General features: G+C 35.9%; 1 protein-coding gene across 2 annotated transcripts in view; it reads right to left on the bottom strand.

Annotated features, from left to right (window-relative positions):
- Positions 1-20173, bottom strand: part of LOC309875289 (macrophage mannose receptor 1-like) — a 63250-nt gene that overhangs the window by 13635 nt on the left and 29442 nt on the right. For both annotated transcript variants that reach the window (XM_082754546.1, XM_082754547.1), the window contains exons 9-24: positions 19081-19194; positions 17712-17827; positions 16224-16372; positions 14577-14776; positions 13968-14092; positions 12664-12751; positions 11585-11729; positions 10020-10061; positions 9736-9899; positions 8485-8552; positions 7240-7340; positions 6587-6729; positions 5735-5849; positions 3704-3873; positions 1219-1321; positions 131-360 (exon numbers count right to left, since the gene is read on the bottom strand). In XM_082754546.1, coding sequence (XP_082610672.1) covers positions 131-360; positions 1219-1321; positions 3704-3873; positions 5735-5849; positions 6587-6729; positions 7240-7340; positions 8485-8552; positions 9736-9899; positions 10020-10061; positions 11585-11729; positions 12664-12751; positions 13968-14092; positions 14577-14776; positions 16224-16372; positions 17712-17827; positions 19081-19194 — 2073 coding nt within the window. The remainder of the gene's footprint in view (positions 1-130; positions 361-1218; positions 1322-3703; positions 3874-5734; positions 5850-6586; positions 6730-7239; positions 7341-8484; positions 8553-9735; positions 9900-10019; positions 10062-11584; positions 11730-12663; positions 12752-13967; positions 14093-14576; positions 14777-16223; positions 16373-17711; positions 17828-19080; positions 19195-20173) is intronic.

Here is a 20173-nt window from a genome sequence, read left to right on the forward strand (position 1 = left end):
ACAATACATAAAAATATTTAGGACCAAGACTAACTAACAAGCTAAAGTAAAACAAGATAATAAGATTTTGCATTTTCTAAGTTGCCCATAAGAGGAGCAGCATCACGTTCAGCCAGTTTGATGTTCTTACCACATTACTGTTAAGTCCAATCCACATGGGCACCCCATACTTTAATATCTTTAGCCACAGGAACGAATGACTGTAGGGGTCTAAGATACTTGAAAGATCAAACTGATCACGTCTGCAGTTATTTCGTGCATCCTCCCATTTCATTTTGGTATGGATGAACAAATAACTACTGTTACCATAACGGAAAATGCTTGATGGATCTGTATTTGTAGAAAGGAGAAGTTCAGCATCTGCAAAATAAAGGAGAGATATTTGTTCTAAAGGTGATTATGATTTGGCTGCAGTTGCAAATAGGATAAAGCAACCTGCCTCTTTTCTTGATTTCATATTCCCTGACCAGCATGGGTTGGATGTGCTATTCTTTAAGCCAGCATCAGTAATAAAAATCAAATACAGAACTGTTGAAAGGAAAGGAGCTAATTAAAGCAACCTGTGACATGGACTAAAGGAGCATTCTGTATAACACAGTATTACTGAAATGGATTAGCATAGGCCATGATTTCTTTAATACTTTTTTCTTCAATAAAAGTGTTTTGCAGAGACTGGCTGTTTTGGACAGATTTTTCATTTTTTGCCAGAGAAAAGGAAAACTCCATAACAGACCAGCCCTTACAAATCAATCTGATATTTAAATCCAGGTTTTCACTGGTTTTAATTTAATTTCTAGAGGTAAATTAGAGTAAATCAAATTCAACATGGATGAGCAACATTCACACTCCAGATTGTTCATGCTATTGTGTACAATTCATTCTTTTCCAGAAAAAGAATGGCTTCTGAAAGCCAACATGTTCAGAAAATGGCAGACAAAATCATGCAACATATGTCATTTTAAGGGTCATACTAAACACAAAGAGGAAGCTACAGATTCCAGCTCAGGAAGTTAATAATATGGCAGTTACTGGGAAGAGTCTGCTGAGACTGGACCTTTGGTCTGACAAATGTGACCCTTATGTTCCTGCCTGAAAAACAATTTGTGGATGTATTTTTATTGAGTGAAATGATGTTGAAACACAGCACTTAACAACCAAGCAAAAGCCTGAAAACTCATGAGCTTTGATTATATTTTAAAAGAAAAAACAAGTAAGTACCTGCATTAATTTGGCATATATATCCTCTGTTGTTATCACAGCTCTCATCAGCCCACTTCCCTGCTTCCTTAACAGGATTGTTTCTCATGACAACACAATCAGCCTTGGGACAAAAAGATACAAAATCAGTTACAAATAACTAGAAAATGCAAATAAGAAACTTTTGTCCCCCTTTTACATCTTCAGACAAAAATAATACTGTAGTTTTACTCTCCAATCCTTGTAATATTGAATAGTATATGTTTTTAATGGCATGGAGTTTCTGTTCCTCTTGTACTTCTCAAATTTGTTACTGTTGCTCTATTGCTCTATCTTGCACAACACTGGGGTGAATAGGCAAACCAAAGAAATTCTGGCATCCTCCCATCTCCGGGCATACAACATGGAGAGAAGAAAAGCCACAAACAAGGAGAAATGAATTGAATTTTTGAAGAAAAGAGTGCTTACCTTTGCCCCAGGGAAAAGAAAAAAAAAAAAAAAAAAAAAAAAAGCAATGATTTCTGATATATCAGTCCTTTATTTAAACCTATTGTTATAAGTTGTAATAGCACACAAACAGCAAAATTACAACTGCTCGTACTCAAAGTCAGCCACTTATCTGTGCATACCACCCTTAGAGTGTGCTGTACATTTCAGCTTCTCTTACATGGAACTAGACGGCTAGAATTTACGCTAGCACATTTTGAATGAAGAGTGACTAATGCAGAAGGGTTTTTGTTTACAAATGGTTTTGTGCAATGGAACATTCATGCTTATTTTATTCTATTTTCTTAGTGATTTTTGCTGCCGAGGAGGAGATGCACAGAGAAAAACTTGACTTGCAAGTAAAATACATTAAGGCTTAAATCTTTCCAACTGAACAGTTCCATAGAACTTTGTATTAACTGTGACAACTTCTTATTTTGTTGAGGTCAGGTAAAAATAAATGTAAAATTTATAAAATAGGGGCTTTACAAGTTTTCACAGATTACTTCATAGAAACCCTGCTAGTTTTCACCAAAAAATAAAAAATAAAAATATATTGCTCCTTCCAAAAGTATCATTTTAAAGTTGCTTTTCTTTTTTTATTGTCCCAAATTTTCCTCCTCCATTAGGGATAATAAGCTCAGAGGTGATGCTTCCAAAAAAATGAAAAGGACTTTGTACATAAAACTAAGACTTCTATGGTAAGAGTTCCATTCAAGAGAAATGTATAGCTAGTGTTGTAACATGCTGTAGTTCCATAGCACAGCTGTAAGTTATAAATATGTAAGATTAAAGAGAAGGACTCTATGACCTATCAGGTCAGTTTGCATGACAAATAGCAGAAGTGTTTTGCTCTTTTTTTTTTTCCCCCCCCTCCTTAAAGCCTGAATGGCTAGCTTTTTACAGAAACATATCCTTCCTGCAAATGTGAATGACAAATTTTGCTTGAATGTACAGTAGGGAAGGTTTTCCTGTAAATGATTCTTGCAATCTGCATGTCAACTGAGAAACCTTCAAAGTTCAGGCACAACTATGGTCAAGGGACTAGGAGAATGCGCTCATTCAGTGCATTTTGGGGGCAATGCCACAAGGCAGGAATCCCACCATCTTGTTTCAAAAGTGTATTAATTAGAAAAGGCAGGACAAACAGAGGTGTTATGCAGCCTTCATGGACACAGAGAATTGAAATCTGAAAGTAATCTTTGTATGAGCACTCCACAGATCCCATCAAGAGCTAATACAGTTCAGAGCCCTTCACTCTATTTGGATTTGTGCGTGACATGTATAAGAAGGATTGTAATTAACTATTTTATCAATGAGATATGTGGCACCATGTAAAACACTTTAAATAACAATTTAAAAATACCAGGTTTCTGGGAGGAAAAAAATTAACAAAGAAAAACAACAGTGAGGACAGTGCTGTTATTAAAGTCTTTAGATATGTAAGTAAACATAGCAATCAAGAAACCAATAAGTCACAGAATCACAGAATCACAGAATCACAGAATTTTCTAGGTTGGAAGAGACCTCAAGATCATCAAGTCCAACCTCTGACCTAATGCTAACAGTCCCCACTAAACCATTTCCCTAAGCTCTACATCTAAACGTCGTTTGAAGACTTCCAGGGATGGTGACTTCACCACCTCCCTGGGCAGCCTGTTCCAGTGCCTCACGACCCTTTCAGTGAAGAAGTTCTTCCTAACATCTAACCTAAAACTCCCCTGGCTCAACTTAAGCCCATTCCCCCTCGTCCTGTCACCAGGCACTTGGGAGAACAGACCAACCCCCACCTCGCTACAGCCTCCCTTGAGGTACCCATAGAGAGCGATAAGGTCACCCCTGAGCCTCCTTTTCTCCAGGCTGAACAAGCCCAGCCCCCTCAGCCGCTCCTCATAGGACTTGTTCTCCAGGCCCCTCACCAGCTTCGTCGCCCTACGACGAAGTCGAGCAGTAAAATCTCAAATCCCAGCAAATAAATCTAAAAACAAATTTCAGCAGTTGTTTTGTGATTGCTATTTACCTGGCCATCATATGAGTAGAAACCCATATGTCCTGATGGAAAGCCTTTAGCCCAGTTTGTAAAGTAAACTCCTGTTCCATCTGTCCAGAGGAACCTCAGTTCATGATTTATATCATTTAATCCAATCCATGTGTCAGTAGCAAAATCTTTCATATGAAAGGTGAGGAAAGCTAGAGTTTTAAAAAAGAGAGAGAGAGAAAGAAAAAAAAAATACTTTTAATGAATGGTAAACGAACTCAGGTGTAAGGCTGAGAGATTAAGTATTTTTCTGAAATACAGAACAATTTATTGTTGACTACACAAACACGTAAAATGAAAAGGAATTGACTTTTTAGTTTAATAAACAGGGAATCACATATAAAGCTGTTGCTTTGTGCTAGACACTTCAGCTATTTATCTAACCTCGTACAGGGATGAATCCCCAAAGCATGACGGGAATGCTTTTTAAAATGTCTCAATGCTTTTTTAAATCCCAGTCCTACAACTGATACAGAAATATAAAGCCATGTAGATTCCACACATTTCTGATAATTTCACCAGTGTGGTTATGCCACTGTGGCATCATACAGACAACACAACTGAGCACCAAAAACTTGTGCATCTGCAGCTGTAACAGCAAATGTGTTTCCCCTTACAATGGAATACCTGGGCAACAGCTGACACTGCCATAACAGGGAGCAGAATGCACAAGAGAGATGCTTTAAAATGAGTTTCAACAGAACTGTTTATCACAAGTGAATCGATTACCACAGCTTTGCACAGTCCATGAAGGTGCTTGTGCATCTTAGTGTGGCTAGCTCAAAAACAGAGCAGGCCAGGTCAGCTGGCATTTATCAACCCACTAAACCACAGCATATCAAACACTGTGCTAAATAAATATATCACGGCTTTTGCCAATTGCTAGTCAACATTAAGAGCTCACTCGTCTTTACATTACTGTCTGCTCTATCAACCATTCACCTGGCCTTAGTCTTTTAAAATGAATGCAACTTACCTTTCCAGGAATAAGACCTATAGATTTCTTTGCCAAATGTTAATATTGTCAGTCTGCCAGAAATTGTAACAGGAATTGAAGCCTTTATATCTTGCCAGTAATAACAATAGTATTGTGCTAACAGCTTTATTGGTCATTTCTCTTTTATCTAGAATTCAATCCCTGTGCATGAACCACCTGAGAAAGCTTTTATGCAGGTTATGTCAAATAAGGATTTAAATATGTTTGAAAAGTGAAAATCTGATTCTTCATGTCTTCACATGTGGAAAATGTCAGTAGTGCTAAAGTCATGTTAGTAATCTAAATTTAATCTTGTTAATTGCTGAGACTACAACAATGATTTATTTTACAGTAGTTGATTTTTCAGTATGCTCTTTTAAGTTCACAAACAGTTTGTGGTGTGCAGCATCTGTTTCTCGTCACTGCAGTATAAAAGTAAAAAACAGTATTGCTAAAAAGAAGGTGTTATTACCATCTATCAAAATCTTTCCCAATTTTTAATTTGAATGTTTGCCATGTTTACTGAAACGTGGGGTAGTTTCCCTCTGCTCATCTCCCCCAGTCACCGATGTGGCTCTTCCGATCACTCAAATCAGCTTCTATAGTGAAAAGAAGAACATCTGTGCTGTGAGTTGTGGGTAGGTGTATGAGCAGTCAAACCTCTGCCCCAAACTGCCCAGACACAGTAAATTCTAATCCCAAAGGTTTTCTTCTTGAGGTAATATGGAAAGACATGCAGCGAGTTAATGCCACCTAGTGAAACTACATCACTTGGAAAGGATCATGCTGGGTCCAGCTGGCAGACAAAGCATTACTTTGGCTGCCAAGATAATATACATGCATATCTAAGCCAACATCAGAATTCTGTAGATTCATGTGTAGATTTCACTGTAAATTTCTAAATATTTTATATTTTGGAACCCAAATCAGATGTGCAGACATCATTCAAATGCTGCCCATATTTATACAAATACAACAGGCATCCTGTAAAGATTAAATGCCATTTCATCTAGTTGCTACAGAACTAATTAAAGTACCTTGCACTTGTTCATTAGAGATAGTGGCCAGGTTTCCTCCTAAATTCATACAAGCTGTTCGTGCAGCATGCCAAGTGACACGTTCATCTTCTGTAGATCCAAATATTTTGTAACACTAAAACATGAACAAATTCTCCATATATTATCTTTACTCCAACACCTCTTACAGATTGAAAATCACTGCTTCAAGCAAAGATGGATGGAGAAAAGGCAGTAAAATAACAGATTTATCTAGAAAAAAAACACATTCAACTTAAAGCAAGCTTTTTGTGCTGGTCCATTTTCTACATAAAAAATTAATATTTCAAGAAAATGTTTTGCTAAACAAGACATATAATAGATTTGATCTGAAATTGCTAAATAAAAACAAGCAAAACTGACTTTTTATAGACGGTCAACTAATATTGGTAAATTCTGCATGACTGATATTAGTCTGCCTGTTTCTTGTTGTTCCTTTTTAATTTAACTCTACAAAACATATCACAGTGTTAAAGTCAAGAAAGACAAAATACATTCAGTACTGAAAGAACATTATGACTTGGTTAAAATAGAAGATCAAAGTGTCAATATTTCAAGAACTCTCCAATTTCTTTAGGAAAACCATATCAAAATGTTTGAAGAGATGGCTAGAGAATGATTTTCATAAATTACAGTTAAATATGCTTATATACCACTTCTAATGAAGTGTTAAAAAGCAAAGTAGTGGATGGGCAAATAAAGCAAAATGCGTAGGCAACAACCAGCTCTCTGGAACAAACAATATTTTATTCTAATAAGAAACAGTAGTATTAAATCATTCCTTTGCTTTCTAGCTATTGTTCTGCCAAACATCCAACATGCTCTTTATGGTACCTTGTTTTGAAAGGAAAGCCAAGTTGGACGACATCCTCTTGGAGTTGAAAATGTTGTTGGAGGAACTGTTGAGTTTATGGAGCTGTTGTGCCTTTCACATATGTAGGGATTTGGATAACCACAGTTTATATCATTCCAAAATCCTGAATGTAAGATAAATGGAGAAGTGTATGACACCACAGTCAGCATTGTTTAAATCAAAAACAATTTCATTCATTCTAAAAAAAGTTGAGAGACAAGATGAAATCCTCAAAGTCTCACAGTTTATTTTCATTCTGTAACAGCATCTAGGATAAATACACCACTTCATACACACTATAATTATGGTGTTGAAAGCAGTGTAGAAATAGGTACTAGAGATATCAATTTTGTAGTGGCATATTAGGCCAATTTTAATAAAAAATATAAAACTGCTGTATAATAACCACAGACCTCTATTAGAGCTTCCTCATGTTAGATTTCAGGTAAACACAGGAACACAAGTCTTATGATAGTATAATAGTATGGTCTTCCACTACAGCATTTCATGAAAGAACAAGAAAAAAAAAAAAAAAAAAAAAAAAAAGAATGGGTACCTTTCACCTCTCAGAAGAAAAAAGTTATGACACAAACACACAAACAATGAAATTGAGGAACAATGACACAGAACTCACCTAAATTCTTATACATGACTACACAGTTTTCATCATTATTTGCAAAGTTAGGTTCATGTGGTGCCCATGCCAAATAATTCACTGGGGTGCCATCCATCCAGCTTAAGAAAAACAATTCAACAAAACACTTTAACATATAAGTAGGTTTGCTTCTATGTTAGAAAAAGTTATTCTGCAATGTTTAATAAAGCTGCTCACACTTTAAGGTGCACTGTTTGACCAATTTGCCTCCCTGCTAATTGCACTAAACTTACTCTCTGTATAAAGACATAGCATATGTGTTGAAGCTGTGCTTACTCTGGATTTATACAACACACTGACAATTTGCAGCCGATGGAATAACCAGAATCACCATTTAGGCCAATATGAAAGCCAGACACTATTTCAGCATGAGGGAGCCCAGGTGCTCACCATTTCTCTCCAAGTCATACATTCATTTTGCCTATTACAGAGATCAGAGATATTAGTCATAACACTAGCCAAATGTTTGATCATTCCCCCATGCAGAGGAAAAATTGTGAGGTCATGACAAACCACCTACAAGGCAATTCCTGTGACAATTTTCCCTCCCCACAAGGTAAAATAGAAATACTGAAAAAGTTGTACATCAATGTAGATTAAACTGTCAAGAAAAAAATTATAGCCAGGCAATCAAATATTAATGTAAAGATACATTCCTGTTGGACTGCAACTGAGAGAGATGCCCAGAGAACCCTTTATAACTTTAGGCACACACACCAGCTACATCACTTAAGGACTCATCTTATGGTGACTATAAAAGGATTTGATCGTTCCTTAAAGAAAAAAATTCACTGGTATCAACACAGAATTTTTTTTTTTTTTTTTAAATTCCTTATATTAGCTATATTTTACTGGAGTATGGGCAAGGCAGTCAACAGATCAGGGCAAAATTCAAAACAAGCTTTTTTCATTCTATAAAAAATATAAAATAATATTATTAGTAGGGTGAGTATACCTAACAACAGAAGTGGGATTCAAAATAAAACCAATTAAATATAATGATGCACTGTGATATTTCATACATTTTTACAACCTTCATAAGCAAACCCATCAAGCATGAAATACCAATCCTAGGGAATTCAGAGTAAAACACAAGAACATTCTCATTCACTTTGATAGGCCACAATTTCATACAAGCATTTCATCTTTTTTTCTCTGCTCAGTAGATTTCTTCTTTCTTGATTTCAAAGCACAATGCAAGCTTGATGGTTCTCATTGACCTACCTTGTCTTTTGATCAACACTCAGTTGTAAACCAATGAAATATGCATCCTCTTTGCCGTTTTTCAAGATCTAGAATATAACGATTAAAATTGTATACACTTCCTCTTTTTATCACAGAAATCCGTTATGTTAATAATGAGTAATAAACTATTTATTAACAGGGGTTATGAGTTGCTATATTCTCTAGCTACAGTGCTAAAGTTAAAGCAGCTCACAGCTGACAGTCCTCAGACAACGTCAACATTGGCCAAAAAGTTTTGTTACTATATCATCATTTCTTACTTGAAAGTCAGTGAAATCATCAAATCTTGCACAACCTCTGTGGCAGATGTCATCTGACAAATACCTTGCAAGACATGAACCCTCCTACAATCAATTAATATAGGCTCTTGTGTCATCTCACTGGCACTTTTCAGCCAGTTCAAGAAAAGATTTAAATAGTTCAAATCTGACTTTTAAGGATATTGATGATTTAAACAAGTTGGTCTCAAGACAGCAAACCAACAACTAACACCCAGTCACCTAGGAAACATCATTTAAAAACTCTTTGCCCATAATCTGTGACTCAGATTCTTCCCTCATAATTATATTCCATAGGAAGAGGCAAAGGGGGAAACCTGAGGACCAAAAAGAGGCTGCTAGGTAACTACATCTCAGATACACTGACAAGCTCAAAAGCCAGTCTTCTGAGAATTGCATGTAAATTAATAGCTGGTTTTGATTTGCTACTTAATACTTTGAGTTTTTCTGCTGACCTTTACTTTCAGTTAACTCACCTGCGTTACAGAACTGTAGCTCAAGATTATAATACTCCTTGCTAAAATGAAGCCACAGATTAATTAAAATTAAACATTAAGATTTACTTTAACTCATAAGCAGTCACAGCCAGATATAACAGATTTGATCTTTTTGGTTCCCTTCAAACACAGGAAAACCTATGATTCTATAATACTCTGATAACATGTTGTAACTGCCACGTTGTATAATTTAAATGTGGATAAGGATTTCTTTAATGCTTACTGTGGTTATTTCTATAAAAAATCCTAGACCAACCTAGACCCTGTCTCAGATAGAAAACAATCTAAAAAAAGACTTGGATTTGTCCTTCATTTTCATCTGGCTTAATGTTATTGGAATTTAACTGACTTCACTTTCATAAAACTTGTAGGAAGTACAACAGGTTGAAAAGGTTTTCTGACCACAATCACTTGTTCTGGATAATTTATTTCATAATATTAGTGATTTTTCTTACATATCGCCAGAGGAACTTTCTTTCACTTTCACTCTCAATGACGGCAAGGTCTCCAAAGTTCTTTTTGCAAAATTCACGACCTTTTTCCATAGGAACACTCTCTGTGCTGAAATAATAATGTTTGTCTTCATGTATAATCCATCCATCCTCAGTAGTTGTGTACTCTGTAAAATAAATACTAAGCTAACTATATTGCTCCTGAGGTACAAGATATTCTCATTAATAGAATTTTAAAAATGCATTTAAACAACACACACACAAAGAGTAAAAGCAATAACACTTACTGGGTGCAGGAGATTCTGTTGGTTCAGGCTTTACACTTGCTCCTGTAAGAAAAAAAATATTTATTAGTACTGCTGTAAGAGAAAGTGTTTACCATGACTGATGGGCAAGATTTTCTCTTGACATCGAATTTTAGTGTTAGCTATGGTTTTAACAAAATCTAGAGGGAACTAAGTTGCCCACATCTTTTTTTGGCCATTTATTTGGGCATGTATTTTTAAATACATATTCTTATTCCTTGAGGCTCTAAATATAAGATACTCCTAAAGCACAAGCTATTATGAACTACCTTGAAATTTGCCTGATTTGAGTAATTATATTTGGTATTTGATGGATGCTGAAAACCTTCTGTCCCAAAGCATTAACGCTATCAAGACTGCCCTGTATCTTCCCCTCCCTCCTTTCCCCAGGTCTTGTATACAAGGATTCTGGATTAAACCAGAGATAGCAGGAATGAAGCTGGGTTATCTTCTTCCATGGTGCCATTTCTCTGAGAAGAGCGAGCTTCTTAAAAAATTCCATAGAGAAAATCCTACTGGAAAAAGATATGCTCCCAAGAAATTAACTGGTTCTTTCTAGCAAGAAGATGTCATGCTAAAGAATTCCCCTAATTGTTTTGGTTATGGCATGGTAGAGATAGCATCATGGAGGTCATCAGCATCTAAGGAAAACAATTTCTAAAACAGGACAACTCTCACTTTATAGGTTTACCAATTTACTTTGTAGTGAAAAGAGTCTTATAGATATTGGCACTTAATAAAATATTCCCTGTCCAATAAATCCTTTTACCAACATAAAGCAGATCTGGTAGTTTGTTGTCCATAGCCCAATGAGGCATATTTATTTTGCACCCTGCCCTCACAGTACATGAATGTGGCAAAAAGCTTAACTAAGCATTTTCCAAAATACTCAAAGGTAGTTAGATGTGCTGTTTGTGGAACTCAGAATTTCCCTAAATTACAAATTTTGTCTTGTTTTCAGAAAATTAAAAGAATCCAAAATTTGATTTCAAGAAGACTTTGCAAGAAACCAACAAAGGAATATAAAACCCAGCCAAAGTAAAATAAAATATCCCCAAATCAGGCTGCATCTTGCAATTATAGATTCAATTATCTGACCAAAGCCAAGTACGTAAGCCAAGTAAAGGAGGGAGTTTTCACACATGAAAATTCAAGTATGTGAACTGATTTGGGAACCATTTTTTTCTAACTTGAAGCTCAACTCATGAAAAAAAGAATCCAAAATACCATTTGTTGGAGTAAGTATGAATTGAGACGTAAGCATTAATATTCAAAGTAACATTTCCTATTTTTGAGGAATCACATTGTTCTTTCTGAAATCACAGAGAAAGATCTGTGAGAATTCCCAGCAGGGTGCCACAGGGACTCTATCTTCAGATGCATTGAAGACAGGTAAATCCTTGTGCCACTTTCATATTTCACCTTCCACAAGGAACCATTCTGAGAAACACGTTTTGAAAGTTTTTGTTTCTCAAAGTTATGGAAAAAAAAATATCAACCAAGAATCTTTTCTTATTATAATAATATGCATAAGGAAGCAATAATACCTTTTCTTATCTGGCAAATCCATCCATATAGATAATCACAGTGCCTGTCATTCCAAAGCATGCTGGAATCGCCACTGATCTCTGCACAAAGTTCAATTCCTTGATAATTATTGGGTTCTCCAAAGCCCCAGTTTTCATACCTCACCTATAAAAGAAAAGGTTTTGTGAGGATTCTGTTGTACAGCAAGATAACAAGAGAGAGGGGAAAGATACGGCATCAAACAGACACCTAAAATCTGTTCCTACTGTCAGTCTATGAGATAGAAGGAAACCAGAACTTCCCCTGCAAATGCTGACATTTCAAATTTGTTTTCAGATTTCAACTGGACCACAGCTTAGATAACTTGTTTCTTTTCACACTTGGAAGAATATTGAAATCTTTTTTCAGGATATAAATTCTGTAAAATTCATCTAACAACAATGATGATGCTACTTTTTGCTATTAAATTAATTACATATCCTATACAAGTAAAATAGTAGGACATTGCTGAGACACAACAAAAATGTTGGAATTTTACTCACAAAAATACTGATATTCTAATTTTCCTGCATGAATACCAATTTCATTTTTCTCTATGGTAAAATTCCATCAATACATTTTGACCAACCTTGAATGAGATGCAATCACATCTCTAGAATCACTTTTGTTTCTACAGTTTTCTACACTGGCATAAGAAATTGCCTTCAGCTCCATGGAATGAAGGTCATTTCAGATCAAGAGCTAATTAGCAAAGAAGAGAAATACTAATGATGAACTATTTTACTGAAGTATACATATATTGATAATAAACTATATTTACTCGATATTATAATTATATATATATATATACACTTTTTTCCATCTACATGAATTTAACTTTCTCAATAATTTAATGCACATTTTCTTATAAAAAAAAAATCAGTACTTTTAGACAAAAAAATCAAGCCATGAAATTGTTATTCATAAGCTTTCCTAAAGAGATCATGACACAAGAGAGGATTATGATTAAACATAAAATTACACACAGACGTCTACAACACACACAGTTGAGAAACATGGGGAATGCAAAATAACACCTGTGAATAATTAAACCACTCACTGGAGATCCATCGCTCCAAACAAAGCCATCATCAGGATTCAAATAATATAAACCCATCCAGAAATGCTGGTGGTAATAACCATTGTTCCTAAACAAAAAGAAAAATAATAAATATCCAAATTATAAGAAGTTTAAACATAAAAACAAAGCTAATAAGAGCATTACAATATTTTTAAAATCTATCATCCACAACAGCTGATAAACTTCTGTAAAAATCCTTAAAACTCTTGGAAACAATAACGAGGGAAGACAACAATTAAAATACAACTATTTCTAGCTCTTAGCACTGTACATTAACTCAAATAAATTGAAACACTGGCCAAGACTTTATTCAGAAAGTGTCAAACCAATCCAACTGCTGAAAATCTGATAAGGTTGTTTATTACTTTTCTCTAATAGTCCAATGTCTACTGTTTCTCATTTTCTCTTTAAAGGCATTTACAGTATCCAAGCTGAAAAATACTTGCTGCAGTTGAACTGCATTAAAAAAAATAAAATAAAATAAAAATCATCTTAAACGAATTCTTGTAAGCAGACACACTTTACTGATTTATCAGACTTTATTGAGTCAATATATGGTAATGCAGCATCTGAGACTTCTTCCTTTCCAGAAGTACATAGCTGTGATTCTAGTATGGTTGCAATATTTTACAAGGCTGCCATGTTTCAGTCATGCTTTCTAGACACACTTGTCAGCACATGTATGTGCTCATTGAGCCCAGCCTCTTCAGGTCATATCACAAGTGTTATCTTTTTAACAGTTCTTGAACACATTCAGAAATCTTTCACCTATTTTTTATTTTATTATTATTATTATTATTATTATTTACAATTCAGGGACCTATAAACTTTATTTACATTCTGTCTATGGAAAAAAAAAAATGAATCTGAAGTTACCTGTGCTTCCTGATTTGTTCAGAAAATAATGAAACAAAACATTGACCAGATTTATATCATGACCGTTTCCCTATTTGTACATTTGCTTATGCTAAACCAACAGGCATCTGAGGTAATTTTATAATATTCACAAATCCACAGGAAATATTTTCATATCTGATCATAAATGTTGTCTCAGCGAGGTATCTCACAATAGCATTAGCTTCTGAGGTGACTGCCACTAGTCATACTACAACGGCTATTTCATCAGCTCTGCTTTTTTGCTGTATGTTTGATGCAGGTGCTGATAATAAATCAAGACTACCTTGTACATGTACTAAAGTAAAAATGCAGACCTAAAATGAAATATTTCAGAAAGATCAAAAGGGTAATTGAAGCGGATGGATGACCATGCAACAGATACTCACGCAATAGAACGCCATATCACGTACTGTTCTTCTTTACCATTAATGGAGGCCAGATCTCCTCCTATACTTCGACAAAACTGTTGAGATTCAAGCCATGTTTTCTTTTGCTCTCCTTTTGAAAAAGGCTAAAGAGAGCATGTTTTGCAATCAGATATAGTAGACCATACAGATCACAAGAAAAAGAAACACCAGCAATACAAAAGTAATTCATTTACAATTAACTTGTTCTGTGGGGATTACAGAAACTTGGAATATAAGGTTAATGAGCATTCATCTGTGTGAAAAACAGGTTTCACATGAGTGTCTTTGAGGCAAGTTAGCAGACTGCATTGCTGACAGCAGTATCTGCTCCAAGACAACACACAGAGAAAGGTACTTTCAATCTTAACAGACAAGGGATGGGAAATTAAGCTCAGAAGATCAGACCTCAAGATCAGACTTCAGAGGAGTAAACAAAGCCATAAGCATTTTAATAAAAGGGAACAAGACCTCCACATACAATCCATAAATATGCTTATGAAACAGCAAGTCTTCTGTAAAACATTTTTTATTGCATATAAGCACAGCAAATAGAAACTACCTTAACTCAGAACTAAGCAACATACTTACTTTGAAACAGAAGTTGATACGATTGTTTGAGTCCCAGCCTTCTGGACACCTGGGAACAGGAGTAGTTGTAGGAACAGGTGGTGGTGTCACTCCCTCTGCCCACACTTTACATAAGAATTTTGCCTTTTCTTCACATTTTATCACATCCCATAATCCACCTGCAATTCCAGTTCTCATGGCAACACAGCCTGGCTTTCTTCCTGTTTATAAACAGGAATGCATAAAAGCAGCATTTCAGGGGTCATTGCAAACTTAGAAAACTTCATATTCTGTGATGATGGAAATTAAGTCTTTGTCTGTACAGAGATAAAAATGCTTTAAATTCATGAAAACAACAATTAAAAAAAAAAAAGTAAATAAAATAAAAATCTGTTTTTCACCCATATGTGAGATATGGAATCATATCTCACATCAAATCACATCAGCCTCCAAGCAACATTATAACCTGCAATTCTACTAATTCTCCCCAATACTACTAATTCTCCTCTAAAACTGAAGATATATTTAGAGTTATTTTCTCAGATTTGTCTCATTTGACAAGGATTTTCAAAAATAAGCTGGCTATGTGCAGACCTACTGTTGGCTTCACAGTCCATGTATCCTTAGCACTCCACCTGACACATTTAAATCAGCATTTAAGGCACTGCAATTACTGAGGATCAGAGGATCTCCTGAAAGCCAAATACAACACACCAGAATCTTGAATGCTAGACACCGTCCTCTTTCTGATGTAACCATGTCAGAGACAAAAAGGCTTCCCATTCACAGAATCACAGAATCACAGAACTGTAGGGGTTGGAATGGACCTCAAAAGATCATTGGGTCCAACCCCCTTGCCAAAGCAGGTTCCTCAGAGCAGGCTACCCAGGTAGGTGTCCAGACAAGCCTTGAATATCTCCAGAGAAGGAGACCCCACAACCTCCCTAGGCAGCCTGTTCCAATGCTCCGTCACCCTCACCGTGAAGAAGTTCTTTCGCATGTCAGTGCACAACTTCCTGTGCTCTAACTTGCAGCCATTGCCCCTTGTCCTATCCCCACAAACCACTGAGAAGAGGTTGGCTACATCCCTCTGTCCCCCACCCCTTAGATATTTATATACATTGAGGAGATCCCCAATTGATTCCCATTTTTTCATTAGAACAGGAAAAAATAGCAAGGTTTTCATCAACACAGCATAGTAAATAAGGAAATAATACTCATCTAGAAAAGATATTAACTAAAAAGAATAAACACAAACCTTCCTCTTTTCCTTTCCCACAATGCCATTTTCTCTAAGACCAGACACTTTATGTATGCAGTGAGCAAGTATACTAAGAGATATGCTGCACAGGCAGGGCTTGCAAGCAAGGCACAGTGTGTCTGCAGAGATTAATCTTCTAGAGTAGGACATGCAGAATGAAAGTAAACCTGAACTTGTCCTCACTTTAAAGTTTTTTCTGAGCTCACATTAAAAACTCACTTGAGCACCATGCAGAAAGTTAGCAACAGCATTGCATGCTTGACAGAGCAGCCAGGTATATTTGAAAGCAATCGCTCATTATACCATCAAGCAGGGGCTATGGATTGAAATTTAAAAAAAAAAAAAACAAGTGGCAAGCTATGTTTTCTGAGCACTGCACTCATTAAATAGCATAGAGTCATAGCTACCAGGCATTTCAGAATTCCAGTGTGTAAATAAGACAGCTTCGCCATTAGTCCACTTGAAAGTTCCCTTTTCTTCAACATCCGAAAGTCCAATCCAAAAGTATCTTTCTGTCCTCAGCCCAACCAGGCTAGTCAGATAGGCTTGTTCATATCTGTTCAAAAGAACACAACTGTTAAATTAATACCATTAAAATATTTTTTAAAATATGTTAATAGTTTCTTATTTTCTCAGAATTACCTTCGTACCTTCTTGAATGAATGTTTTAGATGGATTTACCTGAACAAACTAAATAAAACAGTCATAATATTTATTTTGTAAGTTTGAATAACAGACTATTCTGTCTTCTCTTCTGATACTCAATAAAGAAAGTGATTTAAGGGTGGACTGACTTCAAATTGGAGAGGATATGGGAAGGAAGAAACTTTACAGGACTTTACTTGAATATTACTATATTACTGTGAGTTTCTGGTACCATTGAATTTAATGAATTCTTGCTACAGACAAAACCAAAACCAGACAAGAAGTCTCAGCACTACTAGGGAAATACAACAAAATGAAGGCCAGAGTAGTAAGATACTAAACTATTAAACTAAGAAAAAACCTAAATTAGATGCAGTGATCATACCTGAAAAGTTATGTTGGAAACAAACCTATGAAGAGGCAAAATCTACCATAGTTTATTACAGTGTTTAAACAATCAGTTTTTGCAAATTCAGAGCAAATTTTAAAAAGGCTTTCCCATAACAACATATAGCCACATTATCATTAAACAATTACAACATTATCGTTAAACAATTTAAACACAGCTGCAGTGCTACCTACATTTAGAGAGTTACAATCCACAACAGATTTTTCAGGCTAGAACACGCCTATTTAAATTACAATGAAGCAAGTAAGACAAAGTGCAAAGCACTGAGTCAACTGCAGGTGCAGTGAGCTTCGTTTCTTAACCCCATCTCATTTTCACAATATGCCATATCTGATAATGTGTATCAGCTGCTCAGAAATTTAGCACACTCTGAACCCTGATGGAATTGTGATGGATTTTCAGGCACCAAGCCCTTCTATCCTCATTTGGATTCTCATTTTAACTTTGAAAAAGTAGCTCAGTTCTGAGAAGAGCAGATAGGTGAAACTGATGTTCTCTTGCTCATTTAAACTAACTTTTGAGAATTCAGAATCATTCTGTGTACTACACTTAAGTAAATCCATGCTCAAACCACTGCAATTAAAGAAAGAAAATATAATTCTATTATATTATAAAAATTCTAACCATCTGTAGCAATGATTTTACAGCCATTGCCTATTTTTACTATAAACTGAATTCCTAGATTTGAATGCATATGCAAAAACCTTTAGAAATTCTCTATCTTCAGATAGCTGTCCTCTCAAGCAAGATTTTCATCCAATTAAAATCTTTATTTTGATATTCTGATAATGTTAGATGTTAAATCCTCAGGGGGACCCTCGTGCAAGCCGTTTTCACATACCTGTCTTCAACACTTGCTAAAAAAGCCTTATGCCTTTCACAGGTTTGATTTGCTTGAGAAAATGACACAAATGTATTTCCAATGAAGTAACAATAAAAGCCATGTCTTTTCCAGCCCTGTGAAAATAAACATGAAGTGATCACATATGTTATAACTTTTCTAAACTGCTTATCAAAAATAAATGAAAAATGTAAAAAATATGGGGAAAAAGTGATGTATGACACTGTCAGCTAACCATTGGACAAAGGAACAATTGAACTGGATAAGGCAGGCTGGAAATAGCCAAAAACAGTTTTTAAAGTTCTGATTCATAAAATAATTTTTGGTATATAATGAATTAATAAATCAGTGCTTTTCACTTCTATAAAAGCATGAGAGGCTTTGTTGTAGGCCTTCAGTGTTCACTATTGGACTGTCTGGCACATGAGCATGCAATCATGAAAACGCTCATGAGAAGTAAATTTCAGCTTGGCTTTTCAGAAAGAGAATGGCACCTCAAACACATTTGGTTATTATTAACTACCTTTAACACTCTTTTCTAAAGTTTTGTCATTCAAATGTCATTAGCTCAGGAATATGCTTATGGAGGAATAGTTTGCCGTGACCCAGCTACAATTCACACAAATTTTCCCAGATGGTCTTAAATTTTTCAACAAGGAGACTTCTTTTTCTACCAGTATGCACTTAGTTCTCTAGACAAGGACAGCACACATAAGCATTAGGATCACTTTATCTTCTCCCAGGGCCTCTTGCACAAATACAGGGAATTTATATCAAAGAATTCTCTGTGGCTGTGTAGAACAGACTTTGGGGAAAAGGACATAACATGTTACGGTCAGTTTTTTGGAACCACTAGTGTCAACAGAACGTTTCCAAATCAGCGGTAGATCCACAAGCAGTTCAGAAAGAGCATAGTGGATCTATTTTGCTTAGGCACTGGTAACAAATTCTTCAAAGTAAGGAGCACTGCCAGAACAGCATGAAGACAAGCACACCCTTACTGTTGTGAATAATATTGAAGAAAATTTTAGGTAGAGCTAAAGAGCAACTGCTGGTGCAAGCAAATTTCTTATGAAGGCCTGAATGCCAATCACTGAAAAATAGTCTACTGCATGAACAACACGTTTGAATTTTGCTTGAAGCACTGGAAATCTAGAGGGAACATCAAGAGTTAAATGACAGTCAGAGCCTAGACTTATTAATCACCTCACCCATCTGTCATAGAAATGAGAAAGCCAACTATTCTAAGGTGACAAAACAGAACTCATTTTTTTGTCTGTCTGTCCTTGCAGAGCCATCCACGTGCTATTTTCTCCTCTTAGTCATCCCTAGCAGCCTGCTCGGCTCTGACAACTTTTCCTTTACTTACTCTCTGGCAGCCCGTGTCAATAGTTTCCTCTTCTGTTGGAGCTTCTGACATGGGTTTCCTTTTACATATGTAGCCAATTTTCTTTTCACAAGAATGGTCTGCCCAAAATCCATCCTGAACATTAGAACACAACAATACAGTCAAGTTGGATTTAGTTTTCAAATTATGTGCTCTATGCTTTTAAGTATTTAACAACTTTTTGCTACCTTTAAAGGAAGTAAAACCTACATGTAAATTCAGTAGTAGCCATTCATTCCAACCTCCATTCTTCTACTGAGGCTGATTCGCCACTGACTTACACTTTCCTTCATTATTAACCCTGCTGAAAGGTGAATGCTTTGAGGTGACAATACACTATCTTTACAAAGACTACTAATTTAATAACCATGTAGGAGGAAAGGGAGATCACAGAATCATAGAATGGTTTGGGTTGGAAAAGATCACCCAGTTCCAACCCCCTGCCATGGGCAGGGACACCTCCCACCAGACCAGGTTGCCCAAAGCCCCATCCAGCCTGGCCTTGAACACCTCCAGGGATGGGGCATCCACAGCTTCTCTGAGCAACCTGTGCCAGGGCCTCACCACCCTCTGAGTGAAGAAATATTTCCTTATATCTAATCTAAAACTACCCTCTTTTAGTTGAAAACCATTACCCTTTGTCCTGTCACTACACTCCCTGACAAAGAGTCCCTCCCCTGCTTTCCGGTAGGCACCCTCTAGGTACTGGAAGGAAGATGTTATTGTGTCATTGCAGAAATGCAGTTACATAACAGATGTTATTGTGTCATTGCAGAAATGCAGTTACAACAGAAAACAGAAGACTTCATTGCAAAAACTCCTTAGAAGATACAAAAAATTCCTTGTAAAGTTAGTATTAAGATTGTTACTCCCCATATTACAGATTCTCAGAAGAAACAATGACATTCAATGGAAACTATACTGAAAGAATGGAACTTCATATGACCCTATAATTCTGTAAGTTGGACAAAGCATCTACATACTTGTCTAACACTGTCATAACCACTGCCCAGGAAACACAGGAAGTGAAGTACAAAAATCCTTGTGCCCTTAAGAATCTGTTTAGTCAGCTACT

Source organism: Aythya marila, assembly GCF_965140915.1.
Source record: "Aythya marila genome assembly, chromosome: 2".
NCBI lineage: Eukaryota > Metazoa > Chordata > Aves > Anseriformes > Anatidae > Aythya > Aythya marila.